Source organism: Helianthus annuus, chromosome 13 (assembly GCF_002127325.2).
Source record: "Helianthus annuus cultivar XRQ/B chromosome 13, HanXRQr2.0-SUNRISE, whole genome shotgun sequence".
NCBI lineage: Eukaryota > Viridiplantae > Streptophyta > Magnoliopsida > Asterales > Asteraceae > Helianthus > Helianthus annuus.
The window spans coordinates 160595377-160610805 of NC_035445.2; the positions used below are offsets into that span (position 1 = coordinate 160595377).

The 15429-nt window shown below is 39.5% G+C and overlaps 2 protein-coding genes across 2 annotated transcripts in view; one reads left to right on the forward strand and one right to left on the reverse strand.

The window, feature by feature from the left end:
* Positions 1-15429, forward strand: part of LOC110900036 (transcription factor bHLH104) — a 67847-nt gene that overhangs the window by 10656 nt on the left and 41762 nt on the right. The window lies entirely within an intron of this gene.
* Positions 668-2450, reverse strand: LOC110900033 (1-aminocyclopropane-1-carboxylate oxidase homolog 1). Its single transcript, XM_022146940.2, has 2 exons — positions 1626-2450; positions 668-972 (listed from the first exon to the last, which is right to left on the reverse strand). The coding sequence occupies exons 1-2, from the start codon at positions 2442-2444 to the stop codon at positions 721-723; spliced, it is 1071 nt and encodes a 356-aa protein (XP_022002632.1). The 5' UTR covers positions 2445-2450; the 3' UTR covers positions 668-720.

Below are 15429 nucleotides of genomic sequence, written 5' to 3' on the forward strand. Positions count from 1 at the left end.
TATATATATATATGTATATATATATATATATATATATATATATATATATATTACATTATAGAAACAGATGTGATATATGAACAAATTATTGCAGATAACACTAAATACATAAAATAAAGACATATTTTAAGGTTATGGAGTTTTTTATTTGTTTTTATTATTGGGCACATATCAGAACAAACTATTGAAGTAGTGTAGAAATTAGTGTAGAAAGTATTTTATAAATATAGCTTACCCAGAACACAAATAGAGGAAATCAACCAAATTGGCTATAGTTAGATGTTCTTCAGATTTCATATAGTTTAAAGTCAAAATTCTTCTAATTGGTTGCGCCTTGATGAAGAACCGATCAATCTTCACGTCATTAAGAATATCTACGTCATGTACCTCCAACCTAAAGTTTGTAGAACTTGGTCGTACACTCGTACCACTAAACCAAATGCTATCCAAAGGGCTTGTAGCTTAGTGGTACTAAGGAGTGGGGTAAGATTTCCCTCCCCAAGTGGTGAGGGTTTTGGTTCCGGAATGGACAATGATGTGGATTTAGGAACATGTTTAGTGGTGTGTGAGTTACCGTTCTAAAAGAGCTAAACGAAATGCTAATAGGTCAACATACCTTGTTGACCGGATATTAAAATAATAAGCATGGGTATGATCAACATATATACTTTTCTTTAAAAAATAATAATAAGATTGCAGATTTCACAAGTATGGTACAATTTAAAGCTTCAAATGATGTAAATGAGAAACACCGTCAAGGCCCTTAGAGAAGGAATATTGAACGTAGTCATGAACTGTGGTTTCCCTGTACCTCGGTGGGTTCTCATCGGAAAGCAGTTCCTTGATAGGTCCGTACACCTTCGTGGACGCCGCTAGGGAGCTGCTAAAGAAACATGCCACCGACACCCTTGGTCCTTTCTCATTCGCCACCACTCTGTGCTCCACACTTTTCAATTTGTCGTTCGATATCATCTGAAACTTAACAAAATTGGATTCTAGTTTTTAATAGTTTTCAATAGGCTTGTAAACAAAACACGAACAGAGAATGTTCATGTTTGTTTGTTTAACTTTAAGCAAACATAGGTGCGTGCACGAACATTTAAATGAACGGGGTTTACCTGTTCGTGTTAGTTCCTTAAGAAAACAAATGTGGTCGTGTTTATTTGGGTTCTTTCATTAATAGTATAAACGAATGGTGTTCACGAATGTAAACAAACAAACATAACTGAACATAGATAAATGAACATAACTAAGCTAACACCAAATAAAATTAACTATGAATAACATTGTGTTAAAGTTATAAAACTAGACTAAATTATAATTGGTGATATTTTAGTTTCATAAAACTAAACTAAATAGTAACTGGCGTAACAAATTTAAACGATAAACCAAAGAACATAAAAAAACGTAAGCGGATTTAAATGAACGAACGCCCATTAACATAATGAACGAACTCAACATGTGTTCGTGTTTGTTCATTAAATTAATTAAATGAATAAAAAAAGTTTTGTTCATGATCGTTCGTTTGTTAGATAAACCAAGTTCTGCTGAACCGTTCACTAAACGTCCGGTTCGTTTACGAGCCTGATTTCCATAATCAAAATAACATGTAGAACTAAACTTGCCTGTAACAGATCCCCAATATTGATCGCAAGCGCACCAGGAGTTGGCGGAACATCAACCCATTGATTTTGATGAAGTATTTGCAGCCCGCCGATATCATCTTGTAGAAGCACCGTCAAGAAACCGTCATCCGTGTGTTTGGTTGCACCCATGGTTAGATCTGGTTGTGGACAAGCAGGGTAACAATGGCCTATGAATGTGAGTGCCTTGTCACACTCCATATCCCCCAAGTGATTTGGTTTCAAACCTAAAGCCTCCGAGATCAACCGAAACAGTAAGCCTCCAAGTTTCAACATATGATTCGAGTACTCGATTTGTATGTCTCTACAAACCTCCGGCAATTCTTCCACCTTTGGAGGTGATGGAGCCATAAATGAAAAATACGTGTCTCTCCAGTTCGCGGCTGGCGAAGTATACAGATCGAAATTGCTATTATACACCACGGTCCTCGAAGCATCTCTCGAGTAAAACCGTTTTTTAATCTCCACATCTTGTTCGTGGAATCTACGGACGCCTTGAAGCGTCTTGTGCATCACACTCAACGGGATTCCATGATTCACTACTTGAAAAAGCCCGATATTCTCCAAGGCAACACGGATATTTTCCACCACGGATGCTCTATCGGTGGATCCGAGGTCTATGACTGGAAGCTTGATAGAGGTGGTAGCTTTTTGAATGGTTTCGGGTCGATTGATGAAGATGCGAGGGACGTGTGGGATACCCGCATCGACGAGGCCTTGGACGCCGGTTTTTGTTTGGTCGAAAGCTTTGAGCTCGGTTACTCGATCGTATGGTGTGATGGTTGGAGTTGTGGTGGTCATGTTTGTTATGATGATCGTATGCAAAGACTCATACTATAAATGGAGATATGTAGTCAACTAGAGATAGAATTGCCGCCACACATTCATTTTGCAATCTTTGACTTTTATTTTTTTATTTTTTGAGCGCCATCTTTGAAAATATCAAAACCATTGCCCCACAAAAATTAAGTTGTGGTTCGAACTTTGAAGCTATCTTATTTAAATATCAGTACTGTTCTATTTAGGTCCTAACAAGTTGGTCTAGTGGTTAGTCATTTGGTTTCTCTCCTTGAGGTCCCAAGTTCAACTCCCACTAGCATCACTTTGAAGGACATTGGTGGTGGCAATGAAGTTTAGAACTAGGCCTCTCTGGAGGTCGCCAGTTTGAAACCGAGCCGAACCGGGTTTTACCGCAGTGGGCCTTCGGGCGGCGGGTTTTCCCCGGAACTGGTGGCTTGGTGGCTCGGGTATGCATCCAACTCTGACCGTTATGGAGGAGGGGATGCATTTGCTCGATTGAGGGCATCCCAGGATGCTTATCCGGTGATTTAGTTGGCCGTTCAAAAAAAAAAAGTACTGTTCTATTTAAAAAAAATCGTTTATTTTGTAAATTGTAAAGATGAACCCTATTTGTCAAAAATCATAAAAACGGTTCAAGTATAGATTTTCAGATTCAAAAAAGGGTAGCGACGCAGCTTGTTGCCCGTTTACCAACTAAATACGGATTGGAAAAGATAAATACAATCATTTTTCAATAAATATAATATACTCTAATATTCCTTCCCAATTTGAGTGGCAATTGGACGAACACTGCAAACTGGACCGAAAATCTTGGAACATCTGTAATGGAAATCCCTTAGTGGATATATCAACGTATTTAGTAGAAGTCGGAATATATAGAAACCGATCATGGCCAAGGCGGACTTTTTCCTGAACGAAGTGTGTCACGCTCAGGATTTCTTAACTATTATTCCTATTGAAGGTTTGGGTCAACGTATGTCAGCAATGGAGTACCGGTCAATCCTTAAGTACCGTTTGTTGATCCCCATGTTCCCCGAATGATGAAACTTGCCTAGTCTGCCGTAAAGCATGCCTGGATAAATACGGGGAGCATGCGTTACATTGTAGAGAGTTGTCGGGGTTTAGGTATCGCCATGACTTTGTGCGAGACGAGTTAATGAATATTCTCAGACGAGCGGGGATCTCGGCGAAGAAAGAGGCACCGGTTATTTTTCTTACAGACCCGTCGGAGGGGAGATCCACCCTACGCCCAGCTGACGTGCTAGTTTTTGGTTGGGAGGGCGGGAAACATGCTTGTGTCGATCTCACAGGTGTATCCCCACTAGCCGGGTTCCGGGAAAATGGGTTTGTGGCGGGCAAGCGGTACTGAAAGCAGAGTCAAAGAAGGTGGAAAAGCATGCGAAAGCTTGTGAGGATAATCAGCATGCCTTTGTCCCCCTGGCGTTTGACACGTTCGGCTCCTTGGCGCCGGAGGCAGTTCGATTCTTGTCTAGAGTTCAGCGTTTGGTCCATAGCAACTTTTCGACCCCTCAGGGATGGGGCTTTGTTTTTAGTAGATTAGGGTTTTCTATTCAGAAAGGGATGGCAGCGCAGTTTGTTGCTCGTCTACCTGCTATTCTTATTGAATTTGCCCTGATAATTGGAATGAAATTACCGAACCATTAAAATTTCAACATGTTTTGTATGTTGATGTTGAACCGGGTTCTCGGACTAGTAGACAACTAACACGTTGTCACAATAAACAACGGTAGCTCGGTGCAGCGGGACATGAAGCTCGAGTAGTAGATTATGCAACCATGTAGTTTCAGCAACGACATTAGCTACACCCCACTCACTACTAGAAAAGGGGACAATTTGCTACAGAAATTTCCTACACAATTTTTTTCGTCACAGATTACAACACCTTTATGACGAATTTCCTACAAAAAAAAGTTTCATGATTTTGTTACAAATTTTCGATGCATCCATGACGAAAAACAAGAAAACCCTAAGTAATTGACAGTTGCGTCACAAATCTGTCAGAAATAACCTACAAAAGGTTAATTATGATTCTTTACCGAATAAATATTTATATAAGCAAAATAAATAAGGGAAAATAATATCGTTTCCTACAAATTTGTGACGAAAAATAAGAAAACCCTAATTAATTGACAGTTGCGTCACAAATCTGTCAGAAATTATATCGTTTCCTACACATTTATGACGAAATATTTATTTTTTAATTAACTTAAACCATCCGTCGGAATTCCGTCACAACTTGTGACAAGTTTCTTACAGAAAATAAGAAAACCCTATTTAATTGACAGTTGCGTCACAAATCTGTCTCAAATAATCTACAAAAGGATAATTATAATTGTTTACCGAATAGATATTAACATATGCAAAATAAATAAGGGAAAATGATAGCATTTTTTCTACACAATTCTGACAAAATATTTATTTATTAATTAAAATAAACCATCCTTCGGGATTGCGTCACAACTTGTGACACATTTCTGACAAATATCCTTGTATCAATACAATTTCCTACGCATTTATGACAAAATGCTTAAATCTATTGCAAATTGTCAAAAAGGCGTAGGAAACAATCCATGTATCTATACAATTTCCTATGGATTTATGACAAAATATAGATTCATAAACCATCCGTCGGGATTGCGTCACAACTTGTGACACATTTCTGAGAAATATCATTGTATCAATACAAATTCCTACGCATTTATGACAAAATGCTTAAATCCATTGCAAATGGTCACAAAGGTGTATGAAACAATCCTATATCAATATAATTGCTTACGGATTTCTGAGAAAATGCTTAAATCCATTGCAAGCTGTGACACATTTCTTATGAAATTTAAGGATTTGTCACAAATGTGTAAGAAACAACCTATATAATTATTCTTATTTTAAATATTAAATGTATGTAACTATGTGGACGTATGCATATGAGTATAATGTGAGTATCTATATATATGTATTTGTGTAAGTGGGTATGTATGTATGTGTACGTATATGCACGTTTGTATCTATATGGGTATGTATGTGTGTGTGTGTATGTATGTGTGTGCGTATGTATGTATGTGTGTGTGTGTGCGTGCGTGCGTGCATGTGTGTGTATGTGTTATTAAGTATGTATTTGTATACATGTATGTATGTATGCATGTATGCATGCATGCATGTATGCATGCATGCATGCATGCATGTAGGTACGTATGTATGTATGTATGTATGTATGTATGTATGTATGTATGTATGTATGTATGTATGTATGTATGTATGTATGTATGTATGTATGTATGTATGTATGTATGTATGTATGTATGTATGTATGTATGTATGTATGTATGTATGTATGTATGTATGTATGTATGTATGTATGTATGTATGTATGTATGTATGTATGTATGTATGTATGTATGTATGTGTCACACCCCCAATTTACCTCCTAGGGCGTGTCCCTGATGGAGGTGTAACGATTCAACAAAGAGCCACCAATCATATCAAACACCAGTCATAGTGTATTGAAATGCCCAGTTGAAATGAATATAACGTTTGACAAGTTTAACCAAAACCAAAGTATTGAGCGGAAGCATAAATGTGTAAACGTATCAAACTAAATCAAAGTAATTGTTTATTATGACCACAACTACTCCAGCAGCATCAGACAGCAAGCTCCCCAGTTCCTTCGGTAATTACCTACAAGCATGTAAACAAGTGTGTCAGACTACGCTGGTGAGTTCAAGGTTTGTGTTTGTTTACCAAGTTGCATTACCGATCATGTAAGTAAAACAGTTTTCAAAATGATATGTTGCTTGTTGTTATGACGTTTGACGTTTTGATGTTTTCGATGTTGTTATTACTCGAGTACCGAATGGCCAGATGATATGTGATTGCCAACCCCAATGCCTCTATCAAAGCATTGGTCATGTTTTAAGGTAATTAGTTCACGCCCGTTCCCCTTGAACGTCGTGAGGGTGCCAAACCTAATAGCGCTATCAACTAATAACCCCCGTTGCCCTACAAGCAACGTGCCGGTAGATGTAGTGGTCTTACAGTGATAGAAAAACAGAGTACAATAACCAACATCCCGTTACCCTTGCATTCCTCATCGGAACGTTACCCGTTACCCCTTCACTGGGATCCATGCTTGAGAAAAGAGCAATGAACTCACCTTCGGTTTGCTCGGTTAGACAAGTTACTCGATAAATAAGTTCAATGTTCACAACCTAGAAGAGTGTTTGATAATGATCAGTTTTACATGCATATGTAACACTCCTTTCACGTACAGCTAATTCACGTATTTGAGGTTCACATCAAGTATAAGCATCGTTCACATAAGGCACACATATAGTCCATTTCGCCACAGTTTATTCATACCCCTCGCGTATCAACCAGACGCTTACCATGTAATCACTCAAGCATGTTTTACGCATTCATACATAATCTACTGGTCCTCTATTCAATTCAGTTATTAAACATGTTTGACCCAAATAACAAGACCTATATGCACCACAGTTATTAACACAGCAATCGTTCATTGACCACCAAATGATATTAGGTACAAACGCTGCCTTGGCAGTCCGCCTTGGCCCAACGTTGTTGGCCCAAATCCAGTTGCGTTGCCCAGTTGGCTACGGCCCAGCTGGGTCGTATTGTTGCCGCGGCCCAACTACGAACTGGCCCAGTTGTGGCCGAGAACCACAATTCAGGTTATATGGGTGGGTGTTCGGTAATCACATGTGACCCAACTAATAAGCTAATCCAATACTTTCTAACAATTTAAAACATCAGCCCAAATAGTAATCATATGACATGTCAAGGTATTCGGCCCAAACCAACCATCCCTATCATGCGTTCAAGGCTCAATCAGTAACCCAACATCACCTAAATCATGCAATTCTAAAAGAAAATCACTTCATGCAACTCATCTATTATCCTCTATTAATCCATTATTCAACCCACATAAACTACAATCAACACTTATTTACTCGGCCCAACTAACAGTTTCAACAATGATCCACAATTAATTATACTTTAACCATATGTTTATAAATCAAATAATTGATCATGCCCGGTATCAAACGTAACAGTAACAACCCCATACATTAGTCATATGTCATGCCCTGTGAACTGAAATCATTGTGCTAACTAACCTACTAGACTTTCATATTCATCACATATTATGAACATCCTAATCATGGTCACTATCTACATCTAGATGTATAACAGAATTATAATAACTATAGCACAAATCGTACCAGTAAGATCATAGGTTAATACCGTATCAACAAACCCTATTATCAAGTAACAACTAACCCGTCAAATATGAACATAACCGACCACATGACCATGCATCGCTACACTATGTCTACATGACAAAAGAATCAGGTTTGAAGCATTAATAAGTTACCAGCAGGCTTTGACGACGAAGGGGGGTGGGCTGCTGGAGTCGAGCGATCAAAGGAGAAGGGGGAAATCTTCTGTGCCGTGTGAGGATTTGAGAGAGAGAGAGAGAGATATGGAGGAGTTTGTTAGTAGAGTTTGTTTTATCCTTCTAACCTTCCTAATCCTTTACGTATTATAACACACACACAAGATGGGCGGTTCATCTTTAAGCTGGAATGGACTTGAGTCCATTCACATTGGGCCGATTGTCTTTCTTAAACAACCAGTTGGGCTTACCTCTCTAAGCTTGGGCCGAAGGTTTATATTAGCAATTTAAATACTGATCATATTCATATATGTGACACAAGTTTAGAGCTATCATAATTAAATTACATGACCGAACACCAGTTTACTTCGGGTTGGGCTTAAGAGTTCCAGTTGGGCCGATAGGGTGAGTTATTTACAAAGTTTAGTTAGCAAGCCCAACATGTACGCGACCGAACCATTTCAACTAAATTATCTAATCGGGTCCTCAAACGTTTAAGTTAATGATTTTAAGATTACTAGATTACACGTCACTAACCTTCCTCGAAAGTTTGGGTTGTCACATCATCCCCAACTTGAAGGAAATTTCGTCCCGAAATTGGCAAGCGCCAGGTGTGAGAGAAACGAAGTGGGAGATCAGGATTGTTGCGGGTTCTGCTCGTGACATCATCCCTAACTTGAAGAGGAACCTCGCCCCGAAATTTAGCAAACAGTCACCGAGGAAGCTAGTTTTGTTAAGCGTTTTCGCGGGGTGTCACGTCATCCCCAACTTGAAAGAATTTTCGTCCCGAAAATTGATCTAAAACAATGGTTTAAAGTAAGTTCCGACGAACCCGATCAATAGATACTTTACAACGCCCGGAGGCTAATCTTGTGATCAGTGGAAATCATGGTATGATGGTTAGCGTTTTGTTATGTCAGTTGCCAGGGAATTAATGAGGTTTGTACAAAGATTTGAGCGGAACAGGGGTCCATTAAACATCCGAAGGATTTGGTCAGCAAATTTGTTGTCAAGAAGTAATTTCCAGTAGTGATGCATGGCGGCATGACACAACAGGGAGGTTCGTTACATTACGGTCGCGCGAGTGTATCATTTGCTCAAAACAGAGGTTGGGTGGGTAAGGTTAGTGTTGCAAAACGACATACGCGTGTAACTGTGACTGCTTCGCTTCTAGCGGCGATGACAAGTGAAAGTGGTAAGGTTCGTCTACCGGGATGCGTGGGTATAGTCTCCTAATCCCGTGTTCGTTCGGAAGTTCCATTCTAGCGATGCCTTCACATGATTAGCTCTATCGAAACAAGGGCGCACCGAAAACCCTTGTGATCGGTCTTATTACTCAGGGATTCACAGCTCCCCGCTATGCTAAGGAGGTTGAAGTTGCGAAACCCTCGAAAATCCTATGACGCAGCTGTGATAGTATTTAGCAAACCTAAGGGATTTCTGTTTATTATACCAAGCATACGATCATAACATCCAGTATCAAAACAACTATCTTATAATTCACGAACCAAACTTAAGATCACCCTTTACTTTCGCATATATTCTAACCGGTTCCTCACAAGGCCAGTTACACCAATTCCATACGCATGACACATTAGATTAGTCATCATAACACATAAGATCATCTTATAAATTCCTCATGGCTGTGGGCGGTTTCAAAGCACATATACAACAAAATCATGCAAGGGTTATCGGAACATGATATGCATATAAAGCAAGATCAAGAAATCAGATTATTAACCACGACAACTAACCCTATTCAATCAATGCACAAGGATTCACATATTATCACACGATTAATCAATCATATATGAAAATCACACCTTCAATATCACATATGAACAATACCATACAACGATGAATATATTGCAGGCAAGACTCAAGAATTACTAACCAAAACCAGTCACACAATAACATTTTATAATTACTGAGTTCTATGCCCTAAAACATCATGGTTCTCATTCATCAAGCGACATACTCACATGATAACAGAACACAAATTACGCACACACCATGTATAATCCAATTAAATACACGTATCATGTGTCAATCAATAATAGTTAACTATGATGGAACACTAACCCGACAAACGACACACGGCGACCCGTTAACACGCAAGAAAGGGTTGCGACTAGGCTGGCTTTTCTTGATGTTGTCGTCGACCTCAGGAGGGGGGGGGTTTCGAGAGAGATGTGGCTACCGACCAAGATTGAGAAAGATAGAGTTTGTTTTGGTAAATTAGGGATTATTAAATATCAAATTAGTATACGTATACGAAAAGGTTTAATGTTGGGCCAAGCTAATGAAAGGGGAATGGGTGGGCCGAAGGGTAATGGATAGCATGCATAAATAACCTGGGCTGGATCATTAATGTGTGGTGGCCCAAATGTATTAACATGTGACGTTTAACAAAAGTTACGTATAACAAAGGTTCATACTTAATAAGGTTAACACACGTTTAGGTTTAAGTTCAAACTAATCTGAAATTGCATAAGGTCAATCTGAAATTCCGCCAACAACGACACCACTACGATGATCTTAAATTGATAAGGATTCTCTACTGGAGAGAGGGGACGCACGATTTTCCGTTTGCAGAGAATTTTCCGCTTGATACCTAGATAACCAAGTCCATGTCAACGACCATGTCAAAACTTACAAGAGTGTCGCATCAACCGATAGAGGCATTGCATCAACCAATAGACACCGGGTAGTACAAGGCCAGCGAGAGGTTTACCATAATTAAGGTAACTGTAGTGAAGTCAAAGATGTGACTCTTGTGGTGCAAAGGTAAAAAGAGGTAAGGTGACGACTCAGCACAAGAAATACCCTTTAAACGATAAAATAAGAAACCCATTCAAATTAAACCATATAAGTCACTACATTGAATATCCGCAAAAGTTTTAATCACCATCATTGTTTATACGAAAACAACTGAAAGAAAAATAACTAGATAAACGATCGAAAGACGAGTCAGTCGTCCACGTCACCATCCCCGAAGTCACTACCATCATCATCGTCTTCGTCATTATCCGGAACCTCCTCTGGCTCTTCTTCCTCCTCTTCCGGATCTTCTTCATCCTCTTCGGGTTCTTCATCAGCCCCTTCCGCCTCTGGTTCGGGAGGTGCCGGGACTGGGGCTGGCTCGGGCTCAGGTGCGAAGCGAGCTTCCTCCAAGTGATGGACCCTCCAATCTATCATACCTATCTTTTCGGCCTGCGAGTTAAGCCTTTCATGATCCAATCGAGCGTCTCTCAGTATCAGACCTTGTACCTCACGCCCTTTTAGGGCTTCTGCCTTCAAGTCAGTAGTCCTCCTAATAAGTTCCTGTATCTGCTTCTCTTGAGCTTCCAACCGCCCTCCTTGGGTATCAACCTTTCTTAGTAATTTCTGATTTTGCTCCATTAGGACTTGGTTTTGTTCTATTAGAATCTGGTTATAATCTCGAAGGGCCTTACTCACAGCCGACTCGGCCTGAGCGCTGAGGGGGTTAACTGGTAGGGCATGCGTAGGTCGGGAGGACGACTCCCCGCCCTGTGCGAGTCTCTTCCTATAAGCAGCGCGTGTTTCTATCTGACGCGGGGGTGAGTGAGTATCAGCGGGTGCCTTCCCTGGCGCCCGGGATTGGTCGGAAGATGCGGACGATGTAGACATACCTGTCGAGTTGATGACGTAACGCAAGTTAAACGAAAGAATGCACACTCACCACGTTCCTAAAGAGGGTATTAACACAGAAAGGAAAAAAAATGACAGAAAGAGTAAGCACACAAGGTTTCAATCAATAGTTGCTACGTCCGTTTCCTCGTCCACTCATGTTTCTATAATAGGAGAATGAAACGAATTTAAGCGTCGGGAACGGGAAAAGTATTCAGGTTTATCATGTTAGGGGCGATTAACTACTATGTTCATACACAAACAGGGAAGAACCCCTCTTGCACTCGTTAAGCCTCATTGGGATTTGCATGCACCACGCGTTATTATTATGTGTGCACCCATGATAATAAGGCGGTTTGCATGCTCCTCTCAATGCTTCTTAACTTATGTCCGAAGTTTCTCCCACTCCAATCAACACAAATTAAGCACTACCAACAAGATGAGAATGTACTAGGTGTAGGTGTTGTGTTACACTATCAATGTGTCATGATGTCTACCCTGTCGTACTGTGCATGCTATAATTATAGTTACGTTTACTAGGCATATAAAGTATAAGCTAAGGAGGAACGAACCTTGCAGTCTGAAGCTGAGTGTCATGGTCATCGTTTAGATCAATTCGGTTATAGTCTGGTTTTATGAAAACGTTTTTAAAACCGAGTTCTCTATAACCAGTGGCTCTGATACCAAACTGTCACACCCCCAATTTACCTCCTAGGGCGTGTCCCTGATGGAGGTGTAACGATTCAACAAAGAGCCACCAATCATATCAAACACCAGTCATAGTGTATTGAAATGCCCAGTTGAAATGAATATAACGTTTGACAAGTTTAACCAAAACCAAAGTATTGAGCGGAAGCATAAATGTGTAAACGTATCAAACCAAATCAAAGTAATTGTTTATTATGACCACAACTACTCCAGCAGCATCAGACAGCAAGCTCCCCAGTTCCTTCGGTAATTACCTACAAGCATGTAAACAAGTGTGTCAGACTACGCTGGTGAGTTCAAGGTTTGTGTTTGTTTACCAAGTTGCATTACCGATCATGTAAGTAAAACAGTTTTCAAAATGATATGTTGCTTGTTGTTATGACGTTTGACGTTTTGATGTTTTCGATGTTGTTATTACTCGAGTACCGAATGGCCAGATGATATGTGATTGCCAACCCCAATGCCTCTATCAAAGCATTGGTCATGTTTTAAGGTAATTAGTTCACGCCCGTTCCCCTTGAACGTCGTGAGGGTGCCAAACCTAATAGCGCTATCAACTAATAACCCCCGTTGCCCTACAAGCAACGTGCCGGTAGATGTAGTGGTCTTACAGTGATAGAAAAACAGAGTACAATAACCAACATCCCGTTACCCTTGCATTCCTCATCGGAACGTTACCCGTTACCCCTTCACTGGGATCCATGCTTGAGAAAAGAGCAATGAACTCACCTTCGGTTTGCTCGGTTAGACAAGTTACTCGATAAATAAGTTCAATGTTCACAACCTAGAAGAGTGTTTGATAATGATCAGTTTTACATGCATATGTAACACTCCTTTCACGTACAGCTAATTCACGTATTTGAGGTTCACATCAAGTATAAGCATCGTTCACATAAGGCACACATATAGTCCATTTCGCCACAGTTTATTCATACCCCTCGCGTATCAACCAGACGCTTACCATGTAATCACTCAAGCATGTTTTACGCATTCATACATAATCTACTGGTCCTCTATTCAATTCAGTTATTAAACATGTTTGACCCAAATAACAAGACCTATATGCACCACAGTTATTAACACAGCAATCGTTCATTGACCACCAAATGATATTAGGTACAAACGCTGCCTTGGCAGTCCGCCTTGGCCCAACGTTGCTGGCCCAAATCCAGTTGCGTTGCCCAGTTGGCTACGGCCCAGCTGGGTCGTATTGTTGTCGCGGCCCAACTACGAACTGGCCCAGTTGTGGCCGAGAACCACAATTCAGGTTATATGGGTGGGTGTTCGGTAATCACATGTGACCCAACTAATAAGCTAATCCAATACTTTCTAACAATTTAAAACATCAGCCCAAATAGTAATCATATGACATGTCAAGGTATTCGGCCCAAACCAACCATCCCTATCATGCGTTCAAGGCTCAATCAGTAACCCAACATCACCTAAATCATGCAATTCTAAAAGAAAATCACTTCATGCAACTCATCTATTATCCTCTATTAATCCATTATTCAACCCACATAAACTACAATCAACACTTATTTACTCGGCCCAACTAACAGTTTCAACAATGATCCACAATTAATTATACTTTAACCATATGTTTATAAATCAAATAATTGATCATGCCCGGTATCAAACGTAACAGTAACAACCCCATACATTAGTCATATGTCATGCCCTGTGAACTGAAATCATTGTGCTAACTAACCTACTAGACTTTCATATTCATCACATATTATGAACATCCTAATCATGGTCACTATCTACATCTAGATGTATAACAGAATTATAATAACTATAGCACAAATCGTACCAGTAAGATCATAGGTTAATACCGTATCAACAAACCCTATTATCAAGTAACAACTAACCCGTCAAATATGAACATAACCGACCACATGACCATGCATCGCTACACTATGTCTACATGACAAAAGAATCAGGTTTGAAGCATTAATAAGTTACCAGCAGGCTTTGACGACGAAGGGGGGTGGGCTGCTGGAGTCGAGCGATCAAAGGAGAAGGGGGAAATCTTCTGTGCCGTGTGAGGATTTGAGAGAGAGAGAGAGAGATATGGAGGAGTTTGTTAGTAGAGTTTGTTTTATCCTTCTAACCTTCCTAATCCTTTACGTATTATAACACACACACAAGATGGGCGGTTCATCTTTAAGCTGGAATGGACTTGAGTCCATTCACATTGGGCCGATTGTCTTTCTTAAACAACCAGTTGGGCTTACCTCTCTAAGCTTGGGCCGAAGGTTTATATAAGCAATTTAAATACTGATCATATTCATATATGTGACACAAGTTTAGAGCTATCATAATTAAATTACATGACCGAACACCAGTTTACTTCGGGTTGGGCTTAAGAGTTCCAGTTGGGCCGATAGGGTGAGTTATTTACAAAGTTTAGTTAGCAAGCCCAACATGTACGCGACCGAACCATTTCAACTAAATTATCTAATCGGGTCCTCAAACGTTTAAGTTAATGATTTTAAGATTACTAGATTACACGTCACTAACCTTCCTCGAAAGTTCGGGTTGTCACAGTATGTATGTATGTATGTATGTATGTATGTATGTATGTATGTATGTATGTATGTATGTATGTATGTATGTATGTATGTATGTATGTATGTATGTATGTATGTATGTATGTATGTATGTATGTATGTATGTATGTATGTATGTATGTATGTATGTATGTATGTATGTATGTATGTATGTATTTAGGTATGTATGTATGTAGGTATGTATGTATGTATGTATGTATGTATATATGTATGTATGTATGTATGTATGTATGTATGTATGTATGTATGTATGTATGTATGTATGTATGTATGTATGTATGTATGTATGTATGTATGTATGTATGTATGTATGTATGTATGTATGTATGTATGTATGTATGTATGTATGTATGTATGTATGAATGTAGGTATGTATGTATGTATGTACGTACGTATGTACGTACGTAGATGTAGGTATGTATGTACGTATGTACGTACGTACGTACGTACGTACGTATGTATGTATGTATGTATGTACGTACGTACGTACGTACGTATGTATGTATGTATGTATGCATGCGTGCATGTGTGGATAGCGACTTTGAGGATGTCAATCGCCAGGAAGCCGAACTTGAGGATGATGAGCATCCTATACTATACTATACGATACCATACCATA

Excerpts from the sequence above, each read along its gene's own strand:
- LOC110900033 (XM_022146940.2), bottom strand. The coding sequence starts at position 2,444 with ATGACCACCACAACTCCAACCATCACACCATACGATCGAGTAACCGAG. Across the intron at positions 973-1,625 it reads ATATTGGGGATCTGTTACAG|ATGATATCGAACGACAAATT; the intron begins GCAAGTTTAGTT and ends GTTAAGTTTCAG.